The following is a 21864-nucleotide window of genomic DNA, read 5'->3' as shown; positions in this document are numbered from 1 at the left end:
TTGATACACAGTACAGACACACATATGCATATGATACTTACAGACATATTTATTTATTTGTATCTAGCGTAAACGATTTGTGTTGTTTTAAATAATGAAATACATAAGTAAATAAATAAATAAAACTCTTGAATAGTTGTTTGTTTAGACTTTTTATTGGATACATTTTTTTTCTCTTCTTAAAAACTCATTACAAAATTATTTAAATTATATTACAACATTTTGCTGTGTTTACTGTTTTTGCTGTTGCTGCTGCTGCTGTTACATTATTCAACAACATTGTTTAGTTTAGTGTAATTTGAATTTTTATATTAAAAACAAACTAAAAATGTAACTTGTTTAAATTAAATCATATTAAACAGTAAAATAAACTTACTACATAGTATTTATTTAATAAAAATAAAAACAATAAAATTACGCATTTTCTAACTCATTTTTTTTATTGGTTAAAGTAAGTCCCTTGAAATTAATTATTTTTTCTATTTCCAAAATGAAAAACTATTATTGCAGCAGATTAAATATAAATTATTATTTAAATAGTAAAAAAAGCAACAATATGAAGTACAAGCTTTTAAGTGTATTTTATTCATAAATTTAAATATATGTAGATGATTTTAATTATAATATTTAACAACATTTATTGGAAGGCACTTAGTTTTTGATGATGATTTATTTGACACAAAGTTTCTTTCAGTTTTCTGGGGTTAATAATCTAAAGCATTGGCTAGTTTTTGTTTGATTTCAGGAAGCTATTGTTTATTGTTAAGACATTCAAAATGTTTAAATATTCGGACAATATCAGACTACTTGGAGGTTCCTAAATGCAATATTACAGCACACTGCAACATAAACAAAAATTTCATTAATGCAAATGTTAGGCAGTGATGTCTCAATCTCAAATGTTTGCAATCAACGCATCATATTATTTTGACATGCATTATTACATTTACGATTACACCGCCGGGTCAAAGTTCAATTTTTGAATATTTGTGAGGCAGAGAGAGATTTGAACTGAACTCCTATATGCTGTAGATTATTAAATGGTCGATTAATACCGACTTTCTATATAAATACTACATATTTAATTGATTTTTCTTGTTTCAGTTTTATTCTAAATGCTGATCAACAGCTTGTCTAAAAAATAACTACTTTTTTGTTTTTGTTACTTATATTTTTTGTTTTGTTTGTTTGTTTCCATCTGTAAAAGGGATCAAATAGTATACGAAGACTTCTTACAAAATAATATAAACTTGTATATTGTTACATTTAAAAAAATAAAAGTTGTATTTATATGTATGTATGTGATGTGACTCTATTTCGCAACATGTTATTTTAGAATTTGAAACATTAATTTCAAAATTTCTTTAAATTTTAATGTTAAAAGGGATCTTAAAGTATTATTTTTAATTAATTTTTCTTTTTATTATTTTCTTTATAGTTTACATATGTATAGTTTTATTTAATATTCATTTAATTAAAAATATTTATAAAAAAAAAATATCTGAAATAAAAATCATAAAACCTGTTGTATCAGTCTTATTTGATCACCCTTTTTTCTTTATAAAACAATATTATTAGGCAAGTTTAATCTATTACACACACAAAGGTTCAAATAGTTTGAAAATTTTCCAAATAAAAAAAACCTCTGATGTATCTTTATATATTTAAAATGTATTCTGCTTATTTAATAATAACTTAATGCAAAATAGTATTTTATTTGGGTCATAACTGAAAAGCTATAGAAATGTTAATACGGGTAACAAAAAATTAAAAGATGTGTAACAATAAAAAAATCAAATTGTATCTCAAATCAAAAGTTTAGTATGAGAAAAGGCTGTTTCATTAAATTAAATATTTATAGTTACTAAATAAACTGTGTTTTATGTTTTTTACTCCTTTAATTTGTTTATAATTATGTTTCGGTTTGTTTTATGTATGCTTTAAGTCTAGGAATTCAGTAATTATGTTATTTCATATACATATGCATGTATATTTAGGCATGAGGTAATGATTGTGCTGCCTTTTCATTCTTCTTCCTCTCCCAATTGGCCACCCAGTTCAGAGGATAACACAAAAAGGCCGACACCAATATTAGGCCACCAGCAAAGTAAAACGAAACATCATAGCTCTTAGTCATGTCATATAAAACACCTGAAATTAAAAAAAAACACCAAATATTAATGGATATGTACATATGAAATAAAATTAATGTAAAACGTACACTCATAGAGAATTATACATAGAGACGAGACACTCCGATTTGTCAAACAAAAATATGTCTGATACAACAACAAAATACATTGACTAGCGTGTATTTAATTGTTGCAAGAGTTATATTTTTGACAACAGAAATGAAGTCACGTATCTGTGTTCCCCTATGCGTACAGGCACAGATTATTACAGATATGCAACAAATGACAGTTGTCAAAAAAGTTTTCAATGGTTGTGATTTGGAGAGCGAGAGAAAAAAATACAATTTTCAATACAATTAACATTTTCATTTCTTATTTTTATATTGAAACCAGCTGATTCATATCTGTATAATTTATGCGCACAGGTTTCAAAGTACAGTGAATATGGTACTGTCAGAGCTTCGAATTAATTAATTCAGTTTGAGCTTAATTCACAAAATTTTTAATTCGGAATTAAAATTTTTAATGCTTTTTATTTAAAGAGAATTTCATTTATCGTTGAATTAATTCATAACAGAACGATTACCCCCTGTCTATACTTGACAAATATTTATTATAACAATTAATGACGTTTGTTGTCAAGACAAAGTTGTCTGTGCAAACGCACTAACAATTTTGTCATAACGAAGCAATAATACTAATAAATGGAGACTATACTGGATAATTTTTTATCATGACAACGATTTTGCCGTTTATCATGATAAAAATTTATCAGATATAGAGAGGGGGTTAAATTTTTATTTCAAATTCAAATCTAATACAAATTGACTTTTTTATTTTTTCTTCATTCCGTTTTGTTTTTGTTTTACTTAAGCCTTTTTGTAATAGATTTGAATTGATGCAAATTTAAATCATTCAATACTGTATTTGAATTTGAATGATTTAATAAGGAATTAATTCCATAAAGAATGAATTCTCAAGAGAATGAATTCAATATATTTGAAGTACAAAGCAATTATGCCAATGAATTAATTCGTAATGAATTCCAAATTGAGAATTACGTTAGAATCTCTACCAACAGAGTACTTTCAACACTACTACAGAGCCCTATTGCCAAAATATCTATAAAGAATTCAGGTATAATTTAAATTTATGACTTACCGGCAATAGGACTGCCAACGGTGGCAGCTATACCCTGGAACAACATCAGGAAGCCATAAGCATTCGTTAATTTGTCCAAACCAATCATTTCGACAGCAATAAGAGATCTCAACGCTGAGAAGCAGGCAATACATAAACCGAAAAGTACAGCAAACGTCCACTGACTGGCAGTGGTGATGACGATGCCACTGAAAATCGTGGCAATACCACCAGCCGTAATGGCAATGTTGTTCAACCACAACGGTTTGACACTGGGGAAGGATGAGACGAAACCACACAATATCCTAGCAATTGTATTGATCAAACCAATACCGGATACAACGCCCAATGCCGAGCTTGTGTCCATGCCTGCCATTTCAGCTCTGGGCACCAAGAATGTGAAGGGAACAAAGAAACCCATCATTGTTAAGAAACCGGAGAAGGCCAACAACATAAATGAGGGTGATTTTAATAGAGTGACATCCAACATGGTGGACAATGTACGGCGTACAGCTTCGGGACATAGATGGCAGCCCTTAGAACGGACTTCCAACTCTTCTTGTTTGGTGGGTAAACGGGTGACGGACATGTGATAGGCCAAAGAAGATTGTGACTGGTATTGTGGTATGCGTGTAAGGGAGCCGCTGAAGAAAATATCATCACGATACATGGGTCTACTGACGCTTGTGTTGACGGCGTCTTGAGAGCCAACATTGCTGCGACTGCCAATATTTGGTGGACGTCTGCCGGAAACGGTGTGACGGCGGCCTTGTACGATGGTGGGCTTAGCCTCAGTCTCCAACAAGTTTTCATTTTCGGTTTCTTCCTCATTTTCGCCCACTGTGGTCAGTTCCTTATTGAGATTGAATGGCATTTGTTGAGTATCGCCATTGGGTGTAGTTGGTTGAGATTTACGCAAGTTCTTCATTTCTGTGCCCTTGCCAGATACGCCCGATAGTCTGCGTTCCATATTTACACCCTTGAACACTTCAGCAGCAGTAGGGTAGTGGTGTTTTGGCGAAGCTCCCATGTAGGTATTGTGAGCTGAATTAGGCATGGAATAGGCAAAACGTCCTTCGGGTAATGGCTTGCTGAATGCAGTGGTGGCAAATTGTGGTTTTGGTGCCACAGCATTTCCGTGACCATTCAATTTGTTCTTCTCGTCTTCAGCTTCGACCACGGCCAATGTAAGTGGTTGAATGGGTCTGAAAGCCAAACCAAATACGGCACATGATATGATAATGAAACCCTGATACATCATAGTTTGACGCCAACCAAATTCAGTCAACATGTAGTTGGTCAAGGGGGCGAACACAAATGTACCGACACCGGAACCACACATGGCTATACCAGTAGCCAAAGCCCTCCATTTCTCAAAATAGAAACCAATAATTACCACAGCCGGTATATAGACCATACAGAAGCCAATGCCTCCCAAAATGCCGTACGTTATGAAGAGCATTTCCACGCTGGTAGCATAACTGGACACGACAAAGCAGACAGCTGCAAAAAGAGCACCAGCAATAGTTACTGGCCGGAAACCAAAACGATTGGCCAAAGCACTTACAAATGGACCAGCCATACAATAGCAACCACTGAGCAATGATGACACAAACGCCACATAACCTTTGGACACGTGAAAATCAGCGATCAGAGCTCCCTGTATGAGGCCGGAACTAAAGACGATACCATCAATGACTGTGCAGCAAAGGAACGAAGCTACCATAACCACCCAAGCCCAGCCACTATCGGGTGGTATGACAACAGCTGCTGTTGAATTATCGACCTCATCGACTTCATCTGATTCATTTATAACTTTGTTTACCAAAGATTCAGAGGCAGCCGGTTCGTCGGTTGTCGGTTTTCGATGATTTTGATTTGTTGTGGCCATTTATTCTGGAATTGAGAAGAAAAGAATAATGTTTTAATATTGTTTTCTAAGATTTAGGAACTATATTCAAATTAACTTAACACTAAGTCCAAACAAAGTTTTTCATATACTACATATTTTGATGTAAAATCTTTTTAACGCTTTCAGACATGGTTCCAATAGACCGATATTTCGATATGTTACAAACGGAATGACAATCAGCCCAATTATGAATAAAAATTCCCCGGGAGTTTTTTCCCTTTTCTCATTTTTCCTATTCAATGGGAAAAAACTCCCGGGGAATTTTTATTCATAACTAGTTGACCGCCCCGGCCTCTCCCGGTAGGTAAATGTTAGTTCGTCAAGTTTCTCCAACCCTGCCTGTTCTTATTTATTTGCAAATAAAATATCTAAATTTCTACTGCATACTTTAGGGGCTTTTTTATTACAGTTGACTGGACTCAAAAAGCCGGTTTTAGTAGTAATTTTTTAATTTATTTTTCTTTACAAACTATCTCCTGAAAATTTCGAATCGAATAAAAAAAAATCAGCCAAATCACTCCAGCCGTTCTCACGTGATGACATTGCATACATGGACCATTTCATTGTTACATATATAGATTGGGCTGAATGTCAATATCTTTGTGGAGGTGGGTATAAAAAGGTTGGGAATCACTGATTTAATTAAAATAATGTGGGATAACGAAGAAGAGTCTTCTACAAGTAACTTATTTTAAATGTAAACAATCATAATGATTTGAAATATCGTAGGCCTACAATACAATTTCTTCTGCCCTTTTTAAATGACATTGATGTAGTTGGGCGTTGTGGTTGTTGTTGCATTTTATTCTTTCTGTTTTTGTCAGCAAAATGGGCTTAAAGACGAAAATATTAACAATAAGCATGAAAAATTATTGTGCTTGAAAAGTCAATACCCAATGTGACGAAAGGAAGCCCTATACATAATTGTTGTTATGATTGTTTCCAAGTTATTTTTGGATATCGATAATATGTATTAGTTGTTGTTGTTGATTTTATTGGACAAACATAATAATAAACATATTTGGATATACATATGTACAATGGACATACATATGTGCATATTTATGCATACATATGTTATTTTGATTATATTCTATATTCAAAAATGAATAGTATTTATGGATGTGCGGCGAATATTAATCACACAAAAATTGTAAATTTAATTATTCATTAATAAGGCATTTTAACAAATAAATACACTGAGAAATAAATTTTTTATTTTCAAATTCTACTTATTAAAATAATTTAAAACAATCATTGTGATATGATTTTATTTTAATTATAAAATGTTAATGATCTTTTTAATATTTGTCACTCAGTAAATTATTGTTTTTGTTATCTTAAAAAACAAACAAAAAATATACATTTGTATCATTCTCAAAAAAGTATTTAACAAAAGATTTATATACATATATAAATATATGTACATTGTACCTACATAAATATATTAAATGACATGTTATATTTTTAAATTAAAAACGTAAAAAAGCAGCATCATTAATATATCCATATAACAAAAACATATTTTAAATTTTGTGGCCTACAGCCAACAATTCCCTTTAAAAACGAATTGTTTTTCACCTTGAATGTGTATTAAAATAAAAAAATGTCCATATATGTATATTTCAATATAAATCTTAGTCAATAAATCTTTAAAATAATATATGTATGTACATATAAATAATTAAAAGAATATAGTAATTTCCTTTATTTTCAATTACATATGGTCATTTCCACGGTCCCGAACGTGACAGTTGTACGCCTTTGAAGTGAAAAAGAAGATTTTTTTTCTTATTTACATTTTATATAGCATATTTGTAAAACAATTTTTAGTACAAAAGATAGGGTTTGTCTTTAGCAATAAACATGGTATCCCGATCGTGACAAAAATATAATTTTAGAAAAATGCAAAAATTTGCGAATTAGAACATAATTTATTCAAGAATTTTTTATATTAAAATGATATAATGTGAGAGTTGTTATGTTTGTAATGCCAATTATTCAAATAAATTCAAGTAAAAATTTCATAAACCACTACTGTATAATTTTTTATCTATAAAATATTATTTACTATTACATATATATAATGACTTTAAAAACCTATAACTCCTAAACTAAGACAGAGCAGAAAAATATTTTAACCTTTTTATGCTTTTTACCTTTTTAGTACAAAAAAGTACTAAAATACTAGCTGCTGTTGGACTAATGTTATAATATTAGAAATCACAATACATAAGTATATAAACCAAAGTGAGTAAAATTATATTTCAAAATTATTTTTTTTCTAATGAATTGTCTAAATCTCTGCGCCAAGTAATAGTTTTATATGGAAAACTAAATATCAAACATTTTTAAAAATATACACTACGATCCCGAACGAGACACACTTTAAAAATCAAATTCAATATACATACATACCAATAAATCATAATCTATACATCTTTAAAATAAAATATGTAATTCAAGAAAAAAGTAATTAATTGTTAAAATTTCAATTACATATCTATCTTCAAAATGCCAAACAAATAAATGCCACTTCATTTGAATTGTATGTATTGTATTTCAACACTTTGAATTTTTGAGTGTAGCCATTTGTACTAATTGGCCACTAATACAAAATGCCCACTTCACAAACTACTTCCTTCCATACATATGTACATGCATGGCAACTCTATTGTTGTTTATTGTTTAGTTCCAATTTGTATTGTTTCGTTAACGCCGGCTTAATTAATAACTATCGCGTAATTTTTAATTCACATTTACAAAGTGATAATTGTTTTCTACAATATATTTTGTAGCAACTTGTGTGTACTATTGTAAAATAATGTTTAAATGTTTGTTGTATATAGAAATCGAATTAATTAGTTAATAGCTAATAACAACAAAAAGTAATAATATCATAAAGTTATAGGCAGTAGAAGTTGTGTGCTAAATTTATCATTGAAAGTCAAGGCTTTATTTCTTTGTTCGGTTTGTTTTGTGTGTGTGAAGTTATTTAAAGTTCGTTTATCCTGTGCGTTATCTATTGTCTAGTAATTAAATAACATAGTAAAAGAATTTGTTTTGTTTTTGAATGAAAATAATAATGAATGAAATTGTCGTCATTACTATTTATTACACATGTTTGTTTGCATGTTCGTACGTTGATTTATAATACAAAAACAACATAGAAAAGGTAAGTGTGAGTGCATTAATTGTTTACATTTTGTTATTGTTTTGTGTAGTGTTTGAGTGTTTGTGCGCGTCACAATAACATGGAGTACCGCTATTTCAAGCAGAGTTGCTAAATTAAATCTGAGTGTACAGTGAGCAATAAAAGTGAACCTATTTTATAGTTTTGTTTTCAAAATCGAACAATATGAAAATAAATAGGCGGATCATCGCATACAAAGAAGCAAATAAAACTGGAAAATATTGATTTGAGCAATGATTTCGGAAATGTATGCGATCGATTTGAAAGAGTGTCGATTTCAAGTATGATTTTTTAACTACACCATTTCCAATTGTATTTCAGAAGTTTCTAATTGTATTTCAGAAAATTCTTATTATATTTCAGAAAATTCCAATTGAATTTCAGAAATTTCCAATTATATTTCAGAAATTTCTAATTGTATTTCAGAAACTTTTTAAATGTGATTTTGAATTTGAATAATTAGGTTTGTAATAACATGATCACGCATGTGCTATTGATTTGATGTCACAAGGCACCAATAATAATAACAAAATTAAAATAAGTATACTTTCGAATAAGGGGCATTGATCGCACAGTTTTGAATTCAGTTCAAGACAGCCTTTCATTTCATTTCCTTTTGAAAACGTGTTATCGATTAACGAATATTTACTGCACATGCAAAAACCCAACACAATAACAACAGCAATAATAATAACAAAAAAAAAAACAGCAATAAATCTGCCCACTACATATTGATTATTTGGTTCTGGGGCTTTCTTTTGAAATTCATATCGCATTATTTTTCTGCAACGATTACCAATCACTAATAAACAGAAATTATATACATATGGGGCATTTCATGTCAAGTGAACCAACTTTTGAAATCGATGTCTTCCGATCGGGATGAAATTTGCACCAAGGTTAGCTCTATTGGATAGTAACTCAGACACAATTTTTCAACAACATCGGTCGAGAACTCTCTGAGTTATAGGGGGTAAAATTTTGACAATTTGGTCAAACAGGGGTTTTTTCTTATCCATGTAACTTATTACCTATTGTTCTTAGCAAAATGTGTCCCAAATAGTATAGATAGCTATTTCTTCGATCTTTCGAAAAAAAATATTTAAAAAAAAAAATAAAAAATTTTTAATATTTTTTTTCCGAAATCAAAAACTTTTTTGACTTTTTTTTAAAATACGTCCTTTTTTTTTTTTTTGTTTTTTTTTTTTTTTCTTAAAATAAAGTTTAGATATTTTCCTTGAACACCTACTTGGTCGCTTAGTGGGATGCGAGTGGGATATCTATCAAAATAAATATTTTGTAACTCAAAACATAAAATTTTTGACTTTTTTTGCAAAATCAAAAACTTTGTTGACTTTTTTTTTTCAAAATGGACCCTTTTTTAATATTTTTTTAGGTCAAACAAAAGCTTAGATATTATCCTTGAAGACCCTTTTGGTCGCTTAGTGGGATGCGAGTGGGATATCTATCAAAATAAATATTTTTTAACTCAAGACTTACAATTGTTGACTTTTTTTTTTGCAAATACGATTTTTTTCCAAATGGGCTATCTATCAAAATAAATATTTTGTAACGCAAGACATACAATTTTTTAATTTTTTTTTGCAAAATCAAATTTTTTTTCCAATATGGGCCCTTTTTTAATTTTTTTTTTTGCTCAAAAGAAAGCCTAGGTCCATTCCTTTAAGATATTTTTAGTCCCTTAGTGGGATGCGAGTGGGATATCTATCAAAATAAATATTTTGTAACAATTTTTTAATTTTTTTTTGCAAAATCGAAATTTTTTTCCAATATGGGACTTTTTTTTAAACATTTTTTTTTGCTCAAAAGAAAGCTTAGGTCTTTTCCTTTAAGACCTATTTTGTCACTTAGGAAGATGTGAGTAGGATATCTATTAAAATAAAAATGTTGTAACTCAAGACATTCAATTATTGACTTTTTTTTTGCAAATTCGAATTTTTTTTCAAAATGGGCCCTTTTTTAAAATTTTTTTTTTAGTCAAAAGAAAGCTTAGGTCCATTCCTTTAAGATATTTTAGGTCCCTTAGTGGGATACGAGTGGGATATCTATCAAAATAAATATTTTGTAACTCAAGATATACAATTTTTGATTTTTTGGCAAAATCAAAAACTTTTTTGACTTTTTTTTAAAATGGGCCCTTTTTGTAATTTTTTTTTTGCTATAAAGAAAGCTTAGGCCTATTCCTTTAAGATGGTTTTGATCGAAAATAAATGTTTTGTAACTCAAGACATACAATTTTTGTGTTAAAACATTTATATTGATAGATATCCCACTCGCATCCCACTAAGGGACTAAAAATATCTTAAAGGAATGGACCTAGGCTTTCTTTTGAGCAAAAAAAAAATTAAAAAAGGGCCCATATTGGAAAAAAATTTTGATTTTGCAAAAAAAAATTAAAAAAATGTATGTCTTGCGTTACAAAATATTTATTTTGATAGATATCCCACTCGCATCCCACTAAGGGACTAAAAATATCTTAAAGGAATGGACCTAAGCTTTCTTTTGACTACAAACAAAATTTTAAAAAAAGGGCCCATTTGGAAAAAAAATCGTATTTGCAAAAAAAAAAGTCAAAAATTGTAAGTCTTGAGTTAAAAAATATTTATTTTGATAGATATCCCACTCGCATCCCACTAAGCGACCAAAAGGGTCTTCAAGGATAATATCTAAGCTTTTGTTTGACCTAAAAAAAAAGATTAAAAAAGGGTCCATTTTGAAAAAAAAAGTCAACAAAGTTTTTGATTTTGCAAAAAAAGTCAAAAATTTTATGTTTTGAGTTACAAAATATTTATTTTGATAGATATCCCACTCGCATCCCACTAAGCGACCAAGTAGGTGTTCAAGGAAAATATCTAAACTTTATTTTAAGAAAAAAAAAAAAAAAAAAAAAAGAGAAAAAATTTTAAAAAAAAGTCAAAAAAGTTTTTGATTTCGGAAAAAAAATATTAAAAATTTTTTATTTTTTTTTTTAAATATTTTTTTTCGAAAGATCGAAGAAATAGCTATCTATACTATTTGGGACACATTTTGCTAAGAACAATAGGTAATAAGTTACATGGATAAGAAAAAACCCCTGTTTGACCAAATTGTCAAAATTTTACCCCCTATAACTCAGAGAGTTCTCGATCGATGTTGTTGAAAAATTGTGTCTGAGTTACTATCCAATAGAGCTAACCTTGGTGCAAATTTCATCCCGATCGGAAGACATCGATTTCAAAAGTTGGTTCACTTGACATGAAATGCCCCATATATATCTTTGTAGTTTGATATAACCTATACTAAAATTGAGTATAAACAAGAACTGCATAGTATGAGTTGTTAAGAGAAATCTTGAAATTTGAATTGTATCTATTCGTACTACAAATAAAATACCTCACAAGCATTCATACGTCTGTCTCGTATATTACAGATAAACCAACAACATTGATTTAATCAAGGGTTAATTTTAATCAAATACTCTCGAGTGTAGGAAGAGAATTTCGTATTAAATATATTTGATATCTTATCAGCCAAATTGTTGGATTTATTAACTACAATAATGAGTTTATATTCCTACCAATCAACTAACTAACTGCATGTGAAATTGTTTGTCTGAGAAATTGTCAGTCACTAATATGTACATACTTTTAGTACTTGTACTCGTGCCGTGTTGCGTTTTGAAATAATCTAACATAAATTATGTCATAATTTTCAATAAAACCTTCAATTTTCTAATTTTTATTTTCAAAATATATACCTATGTATTATTTATATATTTTGATTATATATAGTATTGTATTATATTGATACTCGTACTAATTTAGAGCTAGTATGAACTACTATATCTATCGTAATTGCTTAAAGTAACCAGCAACATGTTTTAGAATTATGAACATTTAATACACATATAGTAAGTATGTACAATATAATATAAAACTTTATATGAGTTGTTTATTGCTCCAACTTAGTAACAAATTGGAACGGCAGATATAGACAGCAAACGACAGATTATGGTTGTTAACTAAGAAATTAAAAAAAAAAATAATAATAAAAAATTGTTGATTTTTTTTTAATATGTCAACCATCTTATCAAAAGTTAAAATTCAGATGACGATAATAACGATAAGAAATTAAGATTTTGTTTATTTATTTAAGTTGTTGAACTCTTTACTCAAGTTAACAAAAAAATAAATAAAAAGAAATAAGTAATTGACAAGTAAAAAAAAATGATACAGCTGCATACCTACATTTTTATATAATTTAAACTTTTATAGATTATACCTTCAGGGAATTTAAAAAAACAAACAAACAAATATTTCACGTGACAATCTAATCATTACCAAACCGTCAAATAATCACATACTAAATCTATATTAATATTATTTCGATTTTTTATTTATTGCATCATAAGGGAAATTTTACAAGGAAATGACTGGGGTTTTTCTTATTAAAGATTTTAATTTGAACTAGGGTTAATAATATCGTGGATTTACAATCGCGTTTCCCTTTCTGGGACTAAGTACTAATTGCATTCTTATTTAAAAGTATGTTTATTAAGGTGGTCCCTGGAAAAATAAGGTGCCGATGTTCTTAACTAAAATGAAAGTTTAGTAGGTGAAATTATGTGACTATAAATAATTTAGTGTCAAAATTTAATAAATTAATTTGGTTTAAAATGCGTGATTCACAACAGATGACGTAGCTTTTGAACGTAGTTTTTGTCATTTTGAAGGGTACATACATAGATGTCATTTATTCTCACTTAGTTATTGAACATTATAGTGTAAACAACAAAGTTTTTCTGCTTCGAATATATCTAATTTTGTGCCAACAATGTCCGAAATGCTGCTTTTGCCCCAAAACATTACTTGCTGTGAAAAAATGATCCATTACGATAACCCGAAGCTTAAGAGATCGTATGTGAAGCCCGACCAAGCAGGACCAAAAGGTCCTATCTATTATGAGCTGCTGCACCGAACGCAACCCGCCTTGTTCAGACCTTGCCCCGTTCGATCTATGTATATGTATTTATCTATCCCTGGAACTACTTTGGATTTTTCAAAATTCTCTATACGTTTATATAATTCAAATATTCTAAAAATTAATGGTTTATTTGGACTACAAAATTTTCCTAGACTATGATTTAGTAATTGATTTAAGGAACAATAAAATGTAGGAGAGTTTAAAAAACTTATCTTATCTGAAGGTCTAAAAAACCCTAATATCTGAGTTATTATAAACATATTTGGATATAATTTATCTCACAAAATAGTATACATTTAGGAGGGTTGATTAGTATTCTAGTGTGCAGATGTTAGAAGAAAGCTGTATAAGAATCATAAGAGAAATCCGATACCTTTAAAGAGATACAAATTTCAAGTAAGTGAAATGGTGCAAAATATATCCCATCTGATTCGAGCAGATTATTTTATTATGATTAGATTACTAAATATTCAGCCATGTCGCTGGATTTATATCATTATTATGTATATAATTAAAGAAATATTCCAACTTCATTGTACTTAACTCCATTTACAAAGACTTTTATAATCGTATTTATTTTCCACAAGGAAAGTTTTAAAATAATTATCTTTTATATAGTACATAAAAAGGCCACACTTTGTTTTTGTGATACACTTTTAAGTATGTTATTGTCCACCAATATTGATGAAGCCTATAATATTGTTTAAAAGGTTCTTTTCTCTAGATATGCACAATATCAAAAATTGTTTCATCAAGTGGTTGAATTTCGATCACCGGTCGATCCTAGTACCTCATTATTTTATATGGAAATATCATACATGTCACAAAACACGTAGTCTAAACAGAGCATAACAAAGAAGAAGCATTAACAACAGTGAACCAATAAATTAAAACTTTAAACATAAAAATATTTACCCCACATACACATGTACATATGTATGTATGACAAAAACATAAAATGTAAACAATGCTTTTTTATGTTTGGCAATACCATAAACATTTGTATATGGCAACTTAATAAACAAGAAGAAACCAAAGATTTTTTTGGCGAAGCTGCTTGTTTTCTTTTAAATTAAAAACATTTAAGTATTTCTAAGCGAAATTAATAAAACAACATTATTTATTGCTATGTCAATGTTACAAAATTAACTTAAATTATAACTATTAGTTTACAGTGAAAAATTACTATTTTCTAGAGAATCTAAATACATTTTGATTTTCACTTTCATACAAAATAAAAATCTGTCACATAACATATTGTTTTTAAGTATTTAAATTACTATTTATTTATTTTTGAAATATGTATGTGTTATACAGTCAACTAAAATATATTTTAAAAAATAAACAATTTTTTGTATACATACTTATTTAATACTCGTAATCTCTTTTTAACATCACAATAACAAGTTAATATATATTTTAAAAAGAAAATAAATTAAATTTTAAAACATATTATTTCAAGTACAAATATATATACATAAGTACATATGTACCTAATGTATAAATAATGATATTGTGTATGTATGACAAAACCTAATATTATGCAATTCCAAAATCATTTCAAAAATATATTGAAAAACACTTAAGTGGCAACTAAGTGGAATAAGAATGAACATTTTTAAGAAGAGTTTAAGGATTGTACTCGTTATGCCAGGCGATCTGTTAACAATAGAGTGTAGGAATATAAGAAAATGTTAAAAAATACCGGATGTTTTTTTTTATTTTTTATGTGTTAAATGTGTATGTTTCAAAATTCCTTAGTTGTTGTTGGCAATATTTTGTTATTTTTTTATCATTAAATATGTTTTTGTTTTTTATTTAAGTCATTTCATATAAAATCTTGTCATACATGCACACATAAATACATTTCTCGTACATCTATACATACTTTAGTATTGCATATGAATACATAACCTACTACTGGTCGAATTTTGAATACCCTTCACAATGTTTTCAACACGTGTTTTTACTGACAACGTATGGAAAATCAAAATTTGTATTTTCATAATATTAAATTGTTTGTAGAATATTGGTAACGGTATTTTGATTACTTCAATAACGGTATTTTAGAGGTAACGGTAATAGTAGTTATTTCGGTAACGTTAGTAGTGCTGAAAGGATGGATAACGGAAGCCAACTACATATACTTTATTGTTGTTTGCAAGATTGGCTACCGATTGGGAAATTTGAAAATAAGTTTATTCGATTAATCGACAAATATTGATCGAATAATTTGTATTCAAATGATAACCCTAGTATATACATTACTGAATTTTGACCGGTTATTTGAAAAATTTGACTGGTTTTTGGTTTAATTTAGTATTAAAAACTTCATGAGAATTCTCGGGAATTTTTTTTTTATTATTTGAAATGGAAAATGTCTGGAGAACTAGAAACAATAATCTGTATAAATTCAGCATTCAATGCATGATATTAATGTTACAAAAGCTTTGATTTATTGTAAACACCTGCAATACCTTTATAAAATACACACATTCAAAATACAGATACAAAAATATATGTATGTATTTTGGATTGTTGTTCATTTAGTTTTATAGAGTAACAAACACATGTATGAAAATACAATGCGTTCAAATAAACGTATCCATACAACGTCAAGCCCCCACACGGTTAAAAATAACTTAACATACTGTATACGTATGAACACACCACTCTACTATATATAGGTACATATATATATATAATATATGTTATACTTCACTATCTGTTCAAATTTAAAATAAGCTGAAAGTCAACAACAAATCGGCAACACTATTCACACAAGAAGAAGAACCAAAATATAAACATTGATGTTGACAATTAAACGTTTTTCTTGTGCAAATATATTTTAACAAGCCAACCCGGTTCTGTTCGCTACTCTAATCATAGTGAAACTCTGACCTCCATTTTCTCAATCTCTGGTTATTTTTTTATCGTGACGAAAAACTGACAGTTCTCATATAAAAAAAATGTTAATTGGAAGTATATCGACCCATTTTCGCGAAATACGATAATTTACAAAAACCAAATTTTACAGGAGAGCTTTATTATTAAATTTCTTTGCTTTGGCTGGTATCATCAATACCAAATTTTAAATGTAATACAATAACCGATTTAGTAAATTAAATTTCACATACGTTAAAATTAACTTAAGTATACATTATTATAAAAAAAATCAAAAAGTAACATTAGATGAACGAAGAAGTACCATTAGTTCTCCCTATGTCTAATTTTAACTTCACTCTAATGCACATCGGCTAATTTTTATGTCAATATGTTTAATCATTTATAATATTAAAAAAAGTATCTTTAGAAGGAAAAGTACCAATTTCGCTATTCACTCTTGAACACCCGTCAAGTTTTAATTTTCAAAATACTCAATTTTGCGGAAATTTTTTGTGATACAGATATGGTTCAAACAATTCAAATTTGTATTCATATTTTAAAAAAGTACCAAACTGTTTACCTGAATTTGTCCCAATCTACATTCATACTCAAGTTCCAAATAGCACCCTGTTAGTTTTTGTATGAATGCAGAAACTAATGTTTAAGATTTTATCAAAATTGACATGATACTTTCAAATGAAACGTTTTTTCCCGTTTTTACCCTTTTTTGGAACTTTTGTGTACCCATTGAAATGATTAAAATTTTATTTAAATAAATTTCAATATTGTAGTTGGAGGTCATAATAAAATATTCATATGTCATATTCCTATTTACAGAAAATCATTAGTTTATGAAAAAAGTACCAAAAATATATACAATTTTTTCCCCTTAATTGTTCGAATTTCCAAAAAGTACCAAACTTATGTTTGTTGTATTTTAAGAAGTAAAGAATAGGATTTGAAATTTATTTCTAGAAAAAAAATACCAAAATACGGTTTTTTACAAGTTTTCTCCCCTAAAAGGTTCGTATTTCCAAAAAGTACCAAATACCTGTCTGCTCATATTTTAAGTAGATAAAAATGCATTTTAAATTTTGTTTGTTTCTACATATATTAGTTTAGAAGATATAAGATTACCGAATTTATCCGTTACTACCCCCTAAACTTTCGAATTTCTAAAAATACCTTCTTAGTGAATTTACTTAGGTAGAGTGGAAAATATGGTCCAAATTTCATGTCTCTTTCATGTTTGGCGTTTGGACTGGGCGATGTTGAATCAATCACTCAGAAACATTACTGTTTCATTAGGAAGGGTCGATTTGTATGGACGATCAAAACGTAAAAAATCGCATTGCAGAAACGCATTCTACGGAAAATTCTAAGAAATTTTCGCCAAGAAACCATAGATCTAAAATTAAATCCTATCTTGCGCATTTCGTATTTTATCCAAAAAAAAACATTAAAAAAAATTGAATACTGAAATATCATTGAATAAAAGATAGTATTGACTACTTTGGACCAGCTATCAGACAGTCAGTCTCATTGTAATCCAAAAGGTTCAATTGATCCACTACTTAGTACATGCACTTGTTAAAATAACTAGTCATGTAGCTAGTTATGAACTAGTTCGCGACAGTCTCCTAGAACTGTTGGGATATGATAGAAATCGCCAGATTTTGTTAAAACACAAACACACACTAAACTACATATGTATATTGTATCCTATGAATTACAAAAAATATCATTGGGGCAATTTTGCAATCAAAGAATATATACAAATGTTAAATCAATGATGATTTCTAGGAGTGATTGATGTAATTATAAAGGTTTACAACAGGAGTTTTGTTTTAAAAATAGCTTAATAAACCTTATTAATTAACTAAACTAATAGTTTTTAAATATGGCGGTAATTGTTTAAAACCATATGTCAACTTTGGTAACACTGAAAGTGTTTGACTTTTGTAATATTTTGTTTTTTTTTTAATTTCCTCTATTGTTGTAGTTGTTGTTTACATAATAATTGTTGTTGTAGTTACATACATACATATATATTTAATTGTATTAACATTTCTCATGAGATAGTAGAAGTGTACTAAATAAACATGTCGTCTACGTTATTCCAAAAAAATAAAATCTATAGCTCCTCTTTGAGTTAGTTGTGTCTATTATTTGTAAAAGATATTATCAATAAACTGTTAAAAATAAAAATGACTTGTCATGATACATATTTGGTTAAAAAAATCAAAGTTGATAATATAAAATTTAATTCAAATTTTCAAACAATAATTACTCTACATAAGTATTATTGATGGCATTTATTTTGTTATTTCATCATACATTTTTATCTTCATTTAGCGTTTAAAGAATATGTACTACTATGTACTTTCACTTTTTTGGGCTTTTTTTATATTATTATATTGAATGAAATTGTGATCTTTAGAAGATCTACCCAAAAATTTAGAATTATTGTAAAACTAATTTAATTTACTTATTTGAATTGCATTGTTTGAAACAATTAAAAATTATTGCATTATAATTCAGCTATATATGAAATATTTTCGTTGTATTTTTACCAACTTAATCGATTTTTTAACTGGTTTTCTACTAACAGACATGTGATATTCATAGTGCATTGAGTGGCTAAAATTATTCCATAATCCATAAAATACTCTTACACTCATACAACAAAATCGTGCAAGGCTTTTGATATAATTAGCGAAATAATTAAAACAAAAAATATTTAAACTTTTTGTTATTATTACAGTAGGCTACATTATATTAGACACACATATACATACATACATACATATTTTTAGAAAGCTTTAATTTTAAAAACCATGGTTGATTTATTTGGTGTCCTTAACCTAAGCTTAATAGTTTTTTATACATTTGTTTATAAATACAGAGAGATCTTGCTTAAATAATAGTATTGCAATTGTTTTTTACTTTAAAAACACTTTTTTTAACCTTTTATTTGTGTTGTATTTTTAACATAATCAGTCACTTTTACCTTTTAATGTCAGAGTCCAAAGCCAAATCAAGGTGGAATTGGTGCAGAATTCATTAATGACAGATTTGTTTTGAATGTCAAACTCCATACATAAAAAATAATGAATTCGCCACTGTTTCCATCTTGTATAAATTCACCTTCAGTCAAATTACATAATTAAATTTTAAACTTTCAGTAACATCGATTACATTGACAACTTTTCGAATCGCATAGCTTTTGCGATTCTAGAGAATTTTTCATGTTTTGCTTTTCAATTGTTGAAAGTTGTAAAAAATTATTATTAAGTTTGGGGTTTTACTTGTAGATCAAATGCCAATTAATAATCAGATTAGTCTGATCTAAAAATATTTGGAGTATGACTTTTTAAATTTTTAGCTTTTATTTTGAAATATTTGTACAATATAAATTTATTCTCAGTATTGGCCATTGTTAGCTATGACCTTTTCCCATCTTTCTGGCAACATATGGATTCCGAGCCAAAAGAACTTTTCATCTTTTGATGGCAAGAACGTTCTGTTCCAAACTGAAGCGTATACCATCGGACGGGGCACGGTCTGGACTATAAAGCGGATGAGCAAAACTTCCTAACCACATCATTCTAAATACTTTCTAACAGGTATTGCAACATGTGACCGATCGTTGTCATGATGGAATATTAATATTAATTTTCTTGGTTTAAATAAATATTTGTCTGTTTTTGTCCCACAGAGAAAATAATTTAGGATGTACTAAATCAACTTATTGCTAATCAAATGATTCAGTCTAAATGATAATTTTTTTTCTTTTGTGGCTGAATTTTTCTTCTGTCAACTGATTTGCTATTGCTAATATCCAAAAGCCTATAGATATAATTGGTTTTATTTCATTGGCACCAGATCATAATGAATCTATTTTGTATGTGCAGAAATAATACTGTAATTTTAAAAAGAAAAATTATAATGATATTCCCGAAATTTGCAGACAAACATTTTCTTTAAAAATCTTGAAAATGAAGAAACAAACTATAAAGTAAATTAAAATGTTTATATACTAAATTGTGAAACAAATATTTATGAGGTTATTTTAATAAATACATACTATTTAGTTGTAGTTTATGTAAATATGTCTAAGCTAGTTTTAAATGATATTTAAAAATACTAGTTTATTATTTTAATACATATTGATTTTGAGGTTTTTGTGTTTGTGTCTTATAAATTATAAACTGAACAATCGCAACAATAAACTGTGGCACATTTAAAAATTATATGTATAAATAATAATAATTACTGAAGTACATACATACACACAAATAATATTTACTTGAATTACTTTCAAAATTATATTTACTGAAATCTATTTTCGAAATCAAACAAAGCAATTCAATTTGGAACAGTTTTTAAAGTCAATAATCTCTTTCTACAGTCTAAGTACCCCAACCCCAAATACTACATTGAAATTAACAACAAATAAATATTTATTAAAAAAAGAGAACAAAATCAAAGATTTTTATATTTAAAAACTATTTTAAAACAAATAATAACGACAACAACAATAGATGTTTAAAGATCAATCAAAAAGAAATGTAAGAAAAAAAATAACAACTTTAAGTAGATGTCATTGACGTTGTCACGGTGCGCGTTTTTAATCTATAAACTAGAAAAGTGAACATTTACTTTTTTGAATAGTTTTTGTTTGTATTGTCCACACTGTAGCAATAAAAACTATTGGCTTGTGATAATATTTACGATCGGCTGTGTCTTGTTGATGTTATTGTTCTTTTTATTATTAAATAGTTTTTACAGAGTACACGCGGTATAAGGAATAAGGTTATCATCTTTTACTAGTCTTATTACTTATTTACTCGTAAATACTTGTACATATGATTATGAACTAAACTAAAACTAAACTAAGTACAAACAACATGTATTATTACTACATCATATAGTATTTAATCAACAAGCTAATTGAATTTTATTTTCCACCCTTTATCGCTATGTGTAGACTTACGTACCTTGAACACATTGATTCTTCATAGCAATAGTTTTCGAAAATAAAAATATTAAAAAAAAAATATTCTATATTACACAATAGAATGTGACAAAAGTAAAGTCAATATCTCGCAAAAAATTTTGATTATAGTTGCGATTTGAATTCTATGGATTTTGGAAAAATTTCTAGGCAATTACTTGGACAATAAATTAAGAGCCAATTTACATTTGGGATTAATCGCAGAAATTTTATTTCCATTTTCTTTTAAAATTGCTGCGAAACCCCTTTTCACGTTTACACACATGAAGTTAAGCCTTCCACCTTTAAGGGCGGGTTTTTGACTTGAAGGTTAAATTTAATTTAATCTACGAATGTTGTTTGTTTTATTTGCCAACATTGGCCGCATAAACTAACATAAAAATGAGCCATTTCGGAGCTAAGGAAGATTTAAGAAACTTGAAAATATATTTTGTGATTAAATTTTTTGTTTTAATTTGATTTTTCCAGCTACAAATTTCTTCTTCTTATCCATAAATTACTCACCGTCTTGATAACAAAATGTGACATTTTCTGAAGTTGTGAATGGCAATACTACGAAATTTAAACTAGAACCAAAAATTATGTGAATGGCAATACTACG

The 21864-nt window shown here is 28.3% G+C and overlaps 1 protein-coding gene across 3 annotated transcripts in view; it reads right to left on the bottom strand.

The window, feature by feature from the left end:
* Positions 1-136: 136 nt before the first annotated feature.
* LOC135960759 (monocarboxylate transporter 10) overlaps positions 137-21864 on the bottom strand; it is a 36031-nt gene continuing 14303 nt past the window's right edge. For all 3 annotated transcript variants that reach the window (XM_065512141.1, XM_065512139.1, XM_065512140.1), the window contains 2 exons: positions 3294-5168; positions 137-2151 (listed from right to left, as the gene is read on the bottom strand). In XM_065512141.1, the coding sequence (XP_065368213.1) occupies positions 1994-2151; positions 3294-5163 (2028 nt within the window). In that variant the 5' untranslated portion in view covers positions 5164-5168 and the 3' untranslated portion in view covers positions 137-1993. The remainder of the gene's footprint in view (positions 2152-3293; positions 5169-21864) is intronic.

The sequence above is a fragment of the Calliphora vicina genome, chromosome 5 (assembly GCF_958450345.1).
Source record: "Calliphora vicina chromosome 5, idCalVici1.1, whole genome shotgun sequence".
NCBI lineage: Eukaryota > Metazoa > Arthropoda > Insecta > Diptera > Calliphoridae > Calliphora > Calliphora vicina.
The sequence above is the reverse complement of the archived record's forward strand: the minus strand, read 5'-3'. Positions and strand labels throughout refer to the sequence as shown.